This window comes from Mirounga leonina, unplaced genomic scaffold (assembly GCF_011800145.1).
Source record: "Mirounga leonina isolate KUSES-001 unplaced genomic scaffold, KU_Mleo_1.0 Mir_154, whole genome shotgun sequence".
NCBI lineage: Eukaryota > Metazoa > Chordata > Mammalia > Carnivora > Phocidae > Mirounga > Mirounga leonina.
The window spans coordinates 13251603-13263989 of NW_023270389.1; the positions used below are offsets into that span (position 1 = coordinate 13251603).

At 45.3% G+C, this 12387-nt stretch overlaps 1 protein-coding gene across 3 annotated transcripts in view; it reads right to left on the minus strand.

The window, feature by feature from the left end:
* TGFB2 (transforming growth factor beta 2) overlaps window positions 1-12387 on the minus strand; it is an 80398-nt gene that overhangs the window by 20994 nt on the left and 47017 nt on the right. For all 3 annotated transcript variants that reach the window (XM_035010116.1, XM_035010114.1, XM_035010115.1), the window contains one exon: window positions 8391-8554. In XM_035010116.1, the coding sequence (XP_034866007.1) occupies window positions 8391-8554 (164 nt within the window). The remainder of the gene's footprint in view (window positions 1-8390; window positions 8555-12387) is intronic.

Below are 12387 nucleotides of genomic sequence, written 5' to 3' on the forward strand. Positions count from 1 at the left end.
AAAGGCAGACGCTTAACGACTAAGCCACCCAGGCGCCCCAATGGTATTTTTTTAAATGGAGCCTTATGAAAATCAATCCAGGAAGCATATATATCACGCCTATTCGTATGATGGTAGTCACAGGGAGAGGTCGTCACAGGGGCCGGGGATGAGGGAAAAAGACACCCCACTAGGGTCAGTCACTCTATAATCATTTGAGAAGAAAAGCAAGACACATCATGGCCTCCAGCCCACCCCTGGTGCCCTGAGAGTTTTGATAAAGCAAATACACAGAGTGCCAAAACCACGGCTGCTCCCCACAACCCCACTCTGCCCCACTGGTACCAGGAAATCGGCCCGATGAGTCCTCGTCCGACCAGAGATGACTGAAAAAATCAGAGTGGTTTTAATAATCACAAGCCATATCTAGGGGAAATATATACCATGTTCTGGATGATGAGCAAAACCCCGATAATAATGCACTCCTTATGCATCCAATGCGCCAGACCCTTCACATGCATTCTCCTCCCTGTGACTCATTAGACAAGAACCATTACCTGCATTTTATGATGAAAACCTGAGGCTCAGAGACATGAGTGATTTGTAAGACCAAAACGCTTATAAATAAGAAGAGGTGGAAGATGAACCCAAACAACACCCCTCCCCACCCCTGCAAAGATTTTCTTCTTTCCTGCCTGGAGCTGCTCATCAGCAACTGAGTGAGACGGCCAAGAGCAGAACTGGGTTGAAAATAGCATTTCAGGAGGCTCTGAAGCGACCTCCTGGGGCCACCGAGAGCCTGGCCCCACAGCAATGGAGATGGGGTGAGTTCTCATTTTTAAGAGACTGTGAGCAGATCATAAGTTGAAGAGACTGTTTCTTACAAAAGTTCAGACTCATTGCTTTGGCAACTATGATAAAAATAATCAGTAACCACTGAGTAGAAGTACATTGTGCTAGGAGTTTCCATGCATTCTCTCCTTGCTTTACAAAGTCTGGGCCAAGTAGGTGTTCTTACCCACATTTTACTGATGTGGAAATTGGTTTGGTGACGTGACTTCCTCAGACTCTCCAGAGGGGCAAAACCACACCTTGAACTCCCACTGGCCCCACTCCAGAGCCTGCGTTCTTCCTGCTAGTGTGGGCAAGGGGATCCAGAGCATGGTCCCTGGGGCCAGACTGCCCGGGTTCAAATTCTGCCTTTGCATGGGCCTGGGCAAGTTACTTAACTGCTCTATGCCTCAGTTTCCTCCTTTGTAAAATGAAGATAAGAACCCACCTCAGATGGTTATTATAAGGATTGAATGAATCAATCTATATAAAACACTTAAAACAGTGCCTAGGATACATGGTGCGCTGTGTGTTAGTGATAATTATCAATATTGTTACACAATCATATCACACAAAATTACTAGTTACTATTGTATGACTATCAACATTTCTTCAAATACAGTGGGGAAGGACTACTGTTCGCATGACTTTTGGGGTCCTGTCTGCTCACAGGGTTAACCGACACTTAGTAACGTCACGACTTAACACAAATGATAACGATCCAATTTCCTTATGAGGCAAGCCTGTCATTCGATCATTTTGAAAAAACCTGAGATATTAGTAGCCTTGTGCAAACAAAGTGTTTATTACATATACCTCATGGCTTTTTTTTTTTTTTTTTTAAAGTGAGTTCCTCTACTGGGCGTCGCCAATGCGGCACTGGAGTGAGGATCAGCATTAAGGGGATCGTATGCTGTAAAATTCTGCACAACAAGAGCACAGGATAACTTTTTCTTTTTTCAGTAGCACTTTTTGCAAGTCTAATTTAACAGACAGTTTTTTTGGCTGACCTCTTTTTCTTTTACACACCCTTGGGCAATATGAGAAAAGAAAACTGAACCCTGTGTGTGTGTGTATGTGTGTGCATATGCACATACGCACATGTGCGTGTTTGGGGTTCGGAAAGGGGGGCAATTTTTCTTAACCCTGTTAGTGCCATGCTCCCTGTAGTGACAGGAACCTCACCCTTCATGTTACAGCATTAGAGTCCCTTCAAAAGCAGGCCTAGGCCATCAACCTTGAATTTTCACTCTAAAGCCTCAGGGGTGTGCATAGTTTAAAAGCTTTTACAGAGATTATAACATATATGTGTGATATCTATCTATCTATCTATCTATCTATCTATCTATTCTATATATAGGGTTCAGAATTCCTCTGAAATCCACCTGAGCTTATTTCATTTTAGCACATTTATCTTCTACTGACCAACGGGCCCATCGGCAGATTAACTATTCTACCAAGCTGTCGGGCACAATGCTAATGACCTCCTACCAGGGCTGTGCAAGAAGATGACATTTTTCCTCTGATGTTTTATGATGTATGAACCCATGACATCACATTGTCTCCCAAGGAGTTATTTTGCATGATTTTATTAGTGGTCTGAAGCTAACAAATTGATATTAAAAATAATCTGGCAACTGACTGGCAGGTAATTCTGTCGAGGGCTCTTCCTCTTCGAGGAATCAAAGCCTTCGAAGCCAAAATCTACAAGATGACATGGAAGGAAGTGAACTAGGGTATGTTGAGTGCCCACTCTCCATCTGGCAGTTAGAGACATTGTTTCATTTTGCCCTTATGGTAAACATCAAGCTAATCAGGAATTATTAAGGAAACTCGGGTCATGATGCTCATGCCCTTGAACCCTCCACCATGTTGCCTCATAAAGGGTGAACAGAGAGCACAGATGGAGTCATCAAATCCCAGGATGTTCGTTCACACATCGAAACACAATAAAAATAGTTCCAACATGATTAAATAAAAGGCTGTGCATTTTAATTAACCAAACTGCTCCGATCTCAATCCGATTTATTCAGATATCCCTGCTGTAAATATTGTTGGGCTCAAGGGAATCTCTTGAGTCCGACAGATGGCTCTACCCAAGGAGTCCAACCAAGATAGCAGGCTTCCCCGTGCCCCTAAATTCTCACAGCTCCCCTTCTGGAAGAAATGAATTCTGAGACATATCTCTGGATCCTCCAACTTTTGCTTTAAGAGTACTTTGGGTATATGTCTATTAGTGGAAAGACTGTCCTTTTGAGACATAGTGTCAAATAACGGATTGTTATTTGAGGCCACGAAATTTTGGGGTAGCTTGTTATTCAGTGAACAGATTGTCAAAACAGTCACAAAGGTACAAGTCTTATTATCCTAGAGGTGGTAAAGTTTGAAATGAGCAGTTAGTGTGAAAAGGGTGTGAGTTAGCGAGAGGAAGCTAGAAATATCTGAAAGCTCCAAGGTCCTCTGAAGTCAGGATAGCTAATGTAAGTATGGGTTGGTGGTCTCATGGGGCCATGAAGTCATGACTGCCCATACATACGTTATTAATTTCTTGGGGCTTCATTTCTTCTCTTGTAAAACTGGGAACTTACCCCAGCCCAAGATGGCAGGTGCCTCTGCTCATGTTGGTGATATTCATTTTGAAGAATATTTCTCTTCCCTATTCTCTCTCTCTCATAACTCTGGGCATGATTTTAATCATAAATATAGGAGCAAGTTAATCAAAGAAAGATGTGTTCAAATTTCCAAATGAGCTGGGAGCTATTCTAAATATTGTAAGTTCGAAGGCATTCCCAGAGCACTGGAGCTTTATCTGATCATATTCCAAAATAGGCTGCCTTTGGCATAAGGCTTTAAAAACATGGTAAGGGTCATTCCCATTTGGAAAAAGGTCAGTTTTTATCCTTTTTTTTTTTTCCTCTTCTTTTCCCTCATATATCAAAGGGCTTTATCCCTCTCATATTCTCTCCAGTATTGGTGTATATTTGAAGTCATTCCATGATCACATCAGTATATGCTATTTAGAGTCTGTCAACATCACAAAAGTTCAGTAAGGCTTTATTTTACCGCCATTCATCAAAGTTCTGACAGACTATTCTGTAGAAAGAGGAGAACAGTGAGAACTCCGAGTTCCCTTGCCAAGCTAAATGTGACTTCCACGGAAGCCTGGGCATCCTAACGCTCCCAGGCAGGGAGAATCAACAGATGCACAGCCCTGGACAAGATAAACTCCAAACTCACTCACAGAAAAGCTATCTTAGGCCCTTATAGCCTGGTATTCTGACTCAAGAAAGAGTACCTGTATACATCCTATGGGACAGAATGACCCCCAAACCCTGCCTGAAATCTGTGATTCCCAATGGAGAATGAAGAATGATCATATCCAAAGATCTGAGAGCCTTTGCAAACTACACCTGTCCAGAAGCAGTTCTTTTTTTCTCTAGGGAGAATCGGAATCTAGAGATAGGTACTGTGGGCGGTCCTTATAAAAGTTCCCACAGGGCTTTCATACTTGGGGGAGCACTGGTACCCGCATATGAACTTGCATGTGCACTCACATATACACACACATTCTCCCCCTGCTTAAAACCAATGCCCTGAGGAATTCTAATAAATTATCCATTCAACCATCTAACAGCCTGAGAACCTATTCATAGTCATCCTACCCTTCTTCTTCTAGGGAGTAGAATGTCAATGGCGTGTCAAGTAATACAGTAATCAAAAGTATCTAGAAACTTCGGAGGCTTTGTTCTCCTGAATAGTGGAGCTCTCCAAATAGCTAAAGATCTCCCCACTGAAGCACCAAGCCTTTTTTTCCCCCCAAAAATAAGACTTCAGCAATTTTGAACATGAAACTCTCTGAAATTTTATTGCATATATTCAGTTTCCTGAATATAATTTAACCTCACCTTCATAATTCAAGGCTCTTATCATAAGCACCAATTTCCGTACTGGGGCTAGAAGAGGGAGTTGATTCCTGAAGGAAGGCTGCAAAGACCACCAAATGGCTCCTGAAGGCAAGTGGAAAGTCAGAGAACAAGCCAAAAATGGGACTCCAAATAAAGACACCATGGCAGACGTCAGGAGCCAGGTGGGATGCCATTGCTATCAGGGCAGAGTTAGCTATAAACAGGGTAAGATTTGAAAAAGCGTCTGCAACAAGGATTGCGTTCATTCTGTGACCTGATTTTCGGGGCTAGCATCACTGAGGCGCGCGGGCAAAAATCTCGAGTCTAACGCATCATCTGCTTCTGTCAAAGCGTCTACCTCCAGCCCTCCCCTTCCAATTCAGCGCTTCTAATTTCTCGTGGTCCTAGAGATGACCAACCTGGTCACAAGTGAATAAAGGGCCAAAGGCTGCCTTTCCGCTAACTCAGCTGTGTGTGCGCTTTGTGTCTTCTGTGAGGGTGATCAGGGGTCTCTGACTTCTTTCCTAGTCGTGTTTCAGGAGGTGAGACTATTGCCTCATTGAGCTCCAGATAGATAAGGAGTTGTTGCCTTCCTTACTTTCCCTCTAACAGTATCTTCCTCCAGGTTCCTGTGTTCAGTGACAGTGAATCAGCCCACGCTCACCCTCCTCATACAATATGCTTCCATCGTAGGCTGAACCTTTTCCAACTGGGGACTCCAATCTGTGAGGATCTTGCTGCCCCAGCGATGGGAGAGCCGGTGCGGCAATAACCTCCGAGAAGGTACACGGCCACTAAGAAGTCAGTAAGGAAGAAGTCACTAAAAGGTCCTCTAAATTACCAGCCGCAAGGGACACATCCCTTCCGGGCGATGAGAGGGTTTCCAAGAGTAAGGCAAGTGTTCTGCTATCATCAGAGGCCACCCCTTGGAGTACAGGGTCAGAGGCCTAAGAATAACAGTGACTTGGCAGCTTATCTTAGAGGCAACAAGACGTAAGAGATCTTGTCTTCAATATGCTGAAGTCAGGCAGTTGAAAAGGAGCCAGGTAGAACAATCCACGATGCTGCTATCGTCCATACACAGGGATATATAAAAGCAATTTAATTGCAAAAGAAGCAAAGAGAGAACACGGAATCATGTTTTTGTTTTTATTCTTTTTTTTAATTACCTTGAATTATATATCTGGCTACCTTTGATCTAGCTTCTTTTTCAGAGAACCCAGTCTTTGCTTTCCCTCCAGATATCAACCCACCCTCTGGCTGGCCTAGTTTCTCTTATTTTTCTTCCATTCTGGCTGATACTGAGGCAAAGAGGAAGGCAAAGCACAGGATGTGGTGAGGAGCGAGCACCTGGGAGTCACAGCTGGATTGGTATGACCACCCTGCCTCTTCCTAGCTGTGTGATCCTGGCCCAGTGACTTACTTTCTCTTTGACTCAGCGTCTTGCTCTGTGAAAAGGAGGAAGAACACAGTAGTAGAAAGAATACCTTCAATGGGTGAATGTGGTCAAAAAGGTACAAACTTCCAGTAATAAGACAGGTAAGTCCTGGGGGTGTAATGCACAGCATGGGGACTGTAGCTAACAATGCTGTAGCGTATATTTGAAAGTTGCTCAGAGAGTACATCTTAAAAGTTCTCACCCCGGCGGCGGAGGGGGGAGAAATGCTTAACTATGTGAAGTGATGGATGTTAACTGAACTTACCCTGGTAAACATTCTGCAATATCTACATACCTCAAATCACTATGTTGTACACCTTAAACTAATATCATGTTATATTGCAATTATATTTCAGTCATTTCTGGAAAAGAAAAGAATACCTCATCATGCCAGCTTCACAGGATAGTTGTGAGTATTAATGGAGAAAATACTTATAACATGTCTAACAAAGTCTCTGGTACCCAGGAAGCTGACACTGGAGCTATCCTAGGTGACCGGAAGCAACGGCCGCCCTCACGATGCTCTCAGAACATGCATTGAGATCTGAAGTTCTCCAAGAAGAGGTCCTTGGGGATTCATTTTAATAAGTAAGAATTATTTTTCATGAACACACAAGTAAACTTGAAGACTCTTTTTATAACTTTTAAAACTTATTCTCTGTAATCTCATACACAACATTTATGAGTATGGTAATTCCCCATTCTCATAATAAATACAAAGAAAATCTCATCCAAATTGTCAACGTTTCCAAATGTTTAGAATCCAGAACAACCAGAAGTTTCTTCAAACAGATGTCAATTCCTTTCTTTTCCTCAAGTAAGCCCCCTTTTTAGTCATATAGTCGCCCATGCCTCCTCCTTAGCATCGTGGTTCTCTTGGTGCTTTCTTGACCCTTTTTAGTTTCCCTCCATACACTCTCCCTGGAGGGCAAGCTTCTCCCAGTCTCCCCTCACCTCCAGTGTCTCCTGAGCACCATCTACGTGGTGCCCTCAACAGGCCCCTTCAAGGTTCTGTTTTTTTTTGTTTTTAAGATTTTATTTATTTATTTTTGTGAGAGAGAGAGAGAGAAAGAGAGAGAGAGCATGAGCCAGGGAGAGGGGCAGAGGAAGAAGCAGACTCCCTGCCTTGCAGGGAGTCTGATGTGGGATTTGATCCCAGGACTCTGGGATCATGACCTGAGCCGAAGGCAGACGCTTAACGGACTGAGCCACCCAGGTGCCCCAAGGCTGTTTTTGCAAGGGTTGGTCGTCTGTCAAGAATGATCATCCCTCATCCTGTCTTAACAGATGCTTCTTAAGGCCCTGCTCAGATGTCAACTCCCTGGTGCAATCTCTTCAACTCTGCTCTCTACACACACCGTTCCTATGACATTATGACACACATAAGTCACTCGTGCACAGGTCTGCCTCCCTCCTCAGACTCAGGGCTTTCAGAGCAGTGCCTCAAACTGCGTACAAATCACCCAAAGGTCTTGTGAAAAATGTAGATTCTGCTCTATACTTTGTGCGTTCTGATTCAGTGAGTCTGGGATGGGGCCTGAGATTCTGCAGCTCTTGCAGCTTCTCGATAATGTGGATCTACTGCCCTGTAATCCACTTGAGAAGCTTTTAAGAACCTTTCTGAAATGTCAGTGACTTGGCACTTCATCATCATCATCATCATCATCATCATCATCATCATCATCATCATCTTTTAACCCAGCTGCCCGGCAACTGTACTTAGGAAGATGAAAGAGACGTCAGGGCTGCCTGAAATAATGCGGGGCGGGGGCAGACAGGGAATGGGGATGGGGGAAGCTGGACAGAGCAGGTAGAACCAGAAAAAGGAAAGGAGAGAGAATGAGGTTAGCGAAGAGGCAGGAAATAGCAAAGAGAGGACGAAAAAGGAGTGAAAACTACAGGGCGAGAGAGGACAATAGGAAAGCCCACATTGTCTGACTTTCCAGATTGCGGGGGAGGACTTCTGGGCGCCATCCCTCCCAAGGGTGGGTACTCCAGCCATTTACGCCACCGGAGAAATGTGCTCAGAGCTTCACCACTTCCTTCTAAAGCTTCTTCCTTCCTTCCTGATTGAGGAATGAGCTACAGATGGCAGAGTAATGACAAATGAGAGCCCCTCTCACGATTGTGAACGGACAGCATGGTTTCTGTCGGCTCAGAAAATCGGTAACGGCAGAAAGTATTTTACTCTAAGACTTCAAACTGACTGTCCACCAAAACAACCACACAAAAGTTACCTGATACAGTTCAATTCGTTGTTCGGGCACTCTGGCTTTCGGGTTCTGCAAACGAAAGACTCTGAACTCTGCTTTCACCAAATTGGATGCATTCTTCTCCATCGCCGAGACGTCAAATCGGACAATTCTGAAGTAGGGTCTGTAGAAAGTGGGCGGGATGGCGTCTGTAAAAAGTTAGGGTAATCATTGAAAATGATAAAACCCATTGTTCTCTCAAAAAAGACCGTGCAGCATGAGATCGTCTCAAGAAAACATAAGGGAAATATCTACAGAATGATTTCGTTTCCAAGGGCCAATTTAATACCATTAACAATTTTACCAGAGGGGGGGAAAATAAATATACATGTGCATTTGGTTACAGGAGTCGCAGATTAATAGAGATTAACAAACCACTTCCAACTCCATTTGAGGGTATGCAGTTAACCCTATCCTTTGAAAGTCGACAAAGCAGTGGAAAATCCTAGACGGTTAGGAATTGGAACAAGTTCGTGACAGTTGATGCCTAGAGAGAGCTGTCAGGCTTGCATACACTTTAATCAGACGTGCCAAGAAAATAGCTCCTAATGGCAAGCAGTTTGCCCATGTATTTTTTTTCCTTGAAGTTTTGGCATCCGAATACTCTACTCTATCCAAGTTCATGTATTGCATCTTTTTTGGCTTCAATAGTTTGGTTTTTCACACACATATGACCAAATACACCCTCTTGTGAAGTTAGGGTGAGAAAATCTGAATTAAAAAAATAAATAAATAAAAACTATACCCACACACTGGTTATCCTGGCTAATGACGAGAAAGAGTCAGCCCCAACTCCTTCAGTTCTAAGCCCCGGAAAACACAAAGAGGCAGATGGTAGACAACAATTTCAAGGTCATGGGTTGCTAGAGGTTTGCTGTTATTTTGCAGTAATTTGCCACCGCCTTTGAATAAACACCTGAGCACCAACAAAACCAAAGCGGGTCCTAATCCCAGCCACATGCTTCATACGCAGCACCCGTTTATTGAGCATGTACACTGGGCAGGCCACTTGTTCCAGATGTTTCTACAATTCTCCTCCCACATCTTCTGCAAACCTTCTTTCATTATTCTGGAATGCTCTGTCCAAATCGGGTAGCTCCAGTACTTTCTACCCTCTTCTCAACTATGTAGCTTCATTACAACATAATCATTCACAGTTGTTTATGGCTTTTTACAAGTGTTTTTATTACGTCTGCATTATGTTTGTTTATTTTGTTTTCCCCCATGAAATTTTAAGAATCTTGAGGGCAGAGACCAGATCTGTCAGGTCTTCTTTCCCCCTGCCCCCGCCCCCCTATCGCTAGGACAGGGCCCTGCACACATGGAATTCACCAAGGATCCACTGTTTGCATAGTTGGTCATCAATGCGAGGCTTGAAAGACTCGGCCATCTGGCTATTGGCAAGACTAACTTCTTATTAAATAAACAAGCCATGTTGCCGATCTTAAAATAGAAATAAATACCTTTCGTGATTTCTGGGGAAGCCCGTGCCCTGACGATGAGACTGAAAAAAAAAAAAAAATGCTAGGAACACACCGCCATTCGCTGATCTTAAGAGCTTGGCAGTCTTTTCCCTCAAGGGGGCTTACCCCCACCCCACCCCCTCATCCTGTGACTCTCAGAAGGCTGCTTCTGAGGAAGAGGTGAATTTCTCCCAGCCACGCTCCGCACCCAGGGTGACTGCCTCGCAAACGACCGACCGACCGACTGTGTGAATGGAAGCTTTGTAGCTCGTGAGCCAGGCGTCTCCGAAACAAAAAAACAAACAAAATAAAAACCCCCCAAAATCTAAAGCATCCAGGTGTCAGAGAAAAGAAAGTATTCATGCAGACACAGTGATGGCCCAGTGCATTACGACTGTGAATGAGCCGGCGGACAGTTTTCAGGCAGACAAAGATGCCTACAAGCAGCCAGGTTTTCCAGAGCCCCCTGAGCACTGAGATTTAAAAAGATCACTGCTGGGAAGAAATTGATCTTTCTCTCCTCTGGAACATGCCCAGCCCAGGTGATTGGACAAGCTGGTCCTGGCCTGACCAGCTCAGCTGCCAACAGGCCAGATGCCCAGGCAGAGAAGCTGGGGCAAGGCTGGAGCCGGGCTCTCTGGCTTCCTACACCCTCGAGTTTGGCCAGAACCTTCCACAAGGCCTAGTGGCTGCATTCATCTTCACACGGCTTCCCCATTAGACTGCAGAATCTTCAGACATGCTCTGAAAGAGCATCCTGCAAGAGCAAAGCTAATTCAGTGCGTTTCCTGTCATTAGGCCGAGTAAACATCTCGCGAGCCATTTGCCCCTCTTCATTCAGCGGAACCCCCGCAGGCCGGTTCTCCTTCCCCAAACACCCATCTTTCACACCCACCCGCCCCAATCTCATCCTTCCATCGAGTTTGTAAATAAGTGCTCTTGAGATTTATTTTTATTCTCTTTTGTGTTTATGAAGCTTTGAGCGATTTTTTTTTTTTTCTCTTTTCTGGTCTTCTGCCCAAACTCACTCTTTCTTTTTATGGCTGCTTCGGACCATGAGGTCAATTTTGTTTCCTCTTCTTCTAAGCAAATCGTCCAATGATCCTGTCCTAGGCTTTTGAGCTTGGAAGGGGCGTTTGCAAATATTTACAGGAGGAGCTTGACGCTCAAGTGCTGGTCGGCTCTGCTCCCTATACACTGGCAAGCGGCCCTCCTCCCCTCTGGCGCCTAGAACCCATCCCGGAGCTCCGTTTCAGGGCCTGATAACACAGACCCGCGTCTGGGGGCTTCTTGCTGTAGAAGCAGAAGGAGTTCAGGCACGAGGGGAAAGGCCCACGGAGCAGCCCCTACCAGCAACTCTGCTTTGGTCTAATCGCCACAGTGAAGGGACCCGGCCAGGAGGAAGCTACAGCCTCCCCCCACACTCCTGCAGCAGAGCCCTCCATAAAGACTGTTGACCAAAAAGAGCTGACGACTGCTTCCAAGGGCCGGTTGCAGCTATCCCCTGCTGTTATCTGCTTTGGGTCACCAGCCCCCTGCCTGGCGGAGGAACTTGAGTGACTTGGCAAATGTTTCTGCATTTGGGGGCGGGGGAAAGCGTGACAGCAAATTGCTCTGGCCTGGGCTGTGACCCTACCCTTACCTCATCAAAGCTTTGGGAGGCACGGTGCGGGGAGAGCCGACTGCGGCCCATCGACACCCAGCCGGGGACGCTGCCGGCTCGCTCCCCGGGCACAGGGCGCCAAAGCGGCAGCGTAGGTATTTAATGGCTTGTGCAGCCCTGATCCACCCCCTTAGCCTTGGAGGGATGGAGCTTTTTCCTCTGCCTTCTCCAAGAACTCATTTCCCCCGTCGGAATGGGAGTTCTCTCTAAAGTCCTCTGTAATTCCAATCCCAGCTCCTACTCCATCGCCAGGTGGTCAGGTACTTGGGCTCGACCTTTGCCAACTTACCCACACTCACATCCTCGTTGGCTCCTGCCTCTCTGTTTCTGACCCACTTTTTTTTTTTTTTTTTGGTTTAATCAAATCGATTTTCCTGCAGCCCTTTGGATCAGACCACCAAGCTGATTCCGTGCCTCATCCCGTGCTCTCTCCTGTGGGCCTGCCTCTCATGGAAAAGCTTGCACATGGGAGATTCCAGAATGACATCAAGTGAGTGGTGTCTCCCTCTCTTCAACCCTGGCCACACCTCCCTGCTGAATCAGATTTGGGGGAATGGACAAGAGGGAAAAAAAAAGAGGGAATCTAAGTAGTTATCACCTTACAAAGTCAGTGAACAGAAAGCCTAATTATAGCAGTTAATCACAAGCTACTTTTATAAGCATTGTATACTGACTTGTTATCTGTTCCAATAATGTAATAATGGCTCATTGTATATTATCTTCTCCTGAAGTAACCACCTCCCGTCCAGGAATCTTTCCGTCCCGTTCTTTGGTTCTCCACAGCCCCGGGCCGCTGCAGGGACGTGTGCCCAGGGCAGTTACACAGTTACACAAGGTCCCCGCGCTCAGCAAAGCC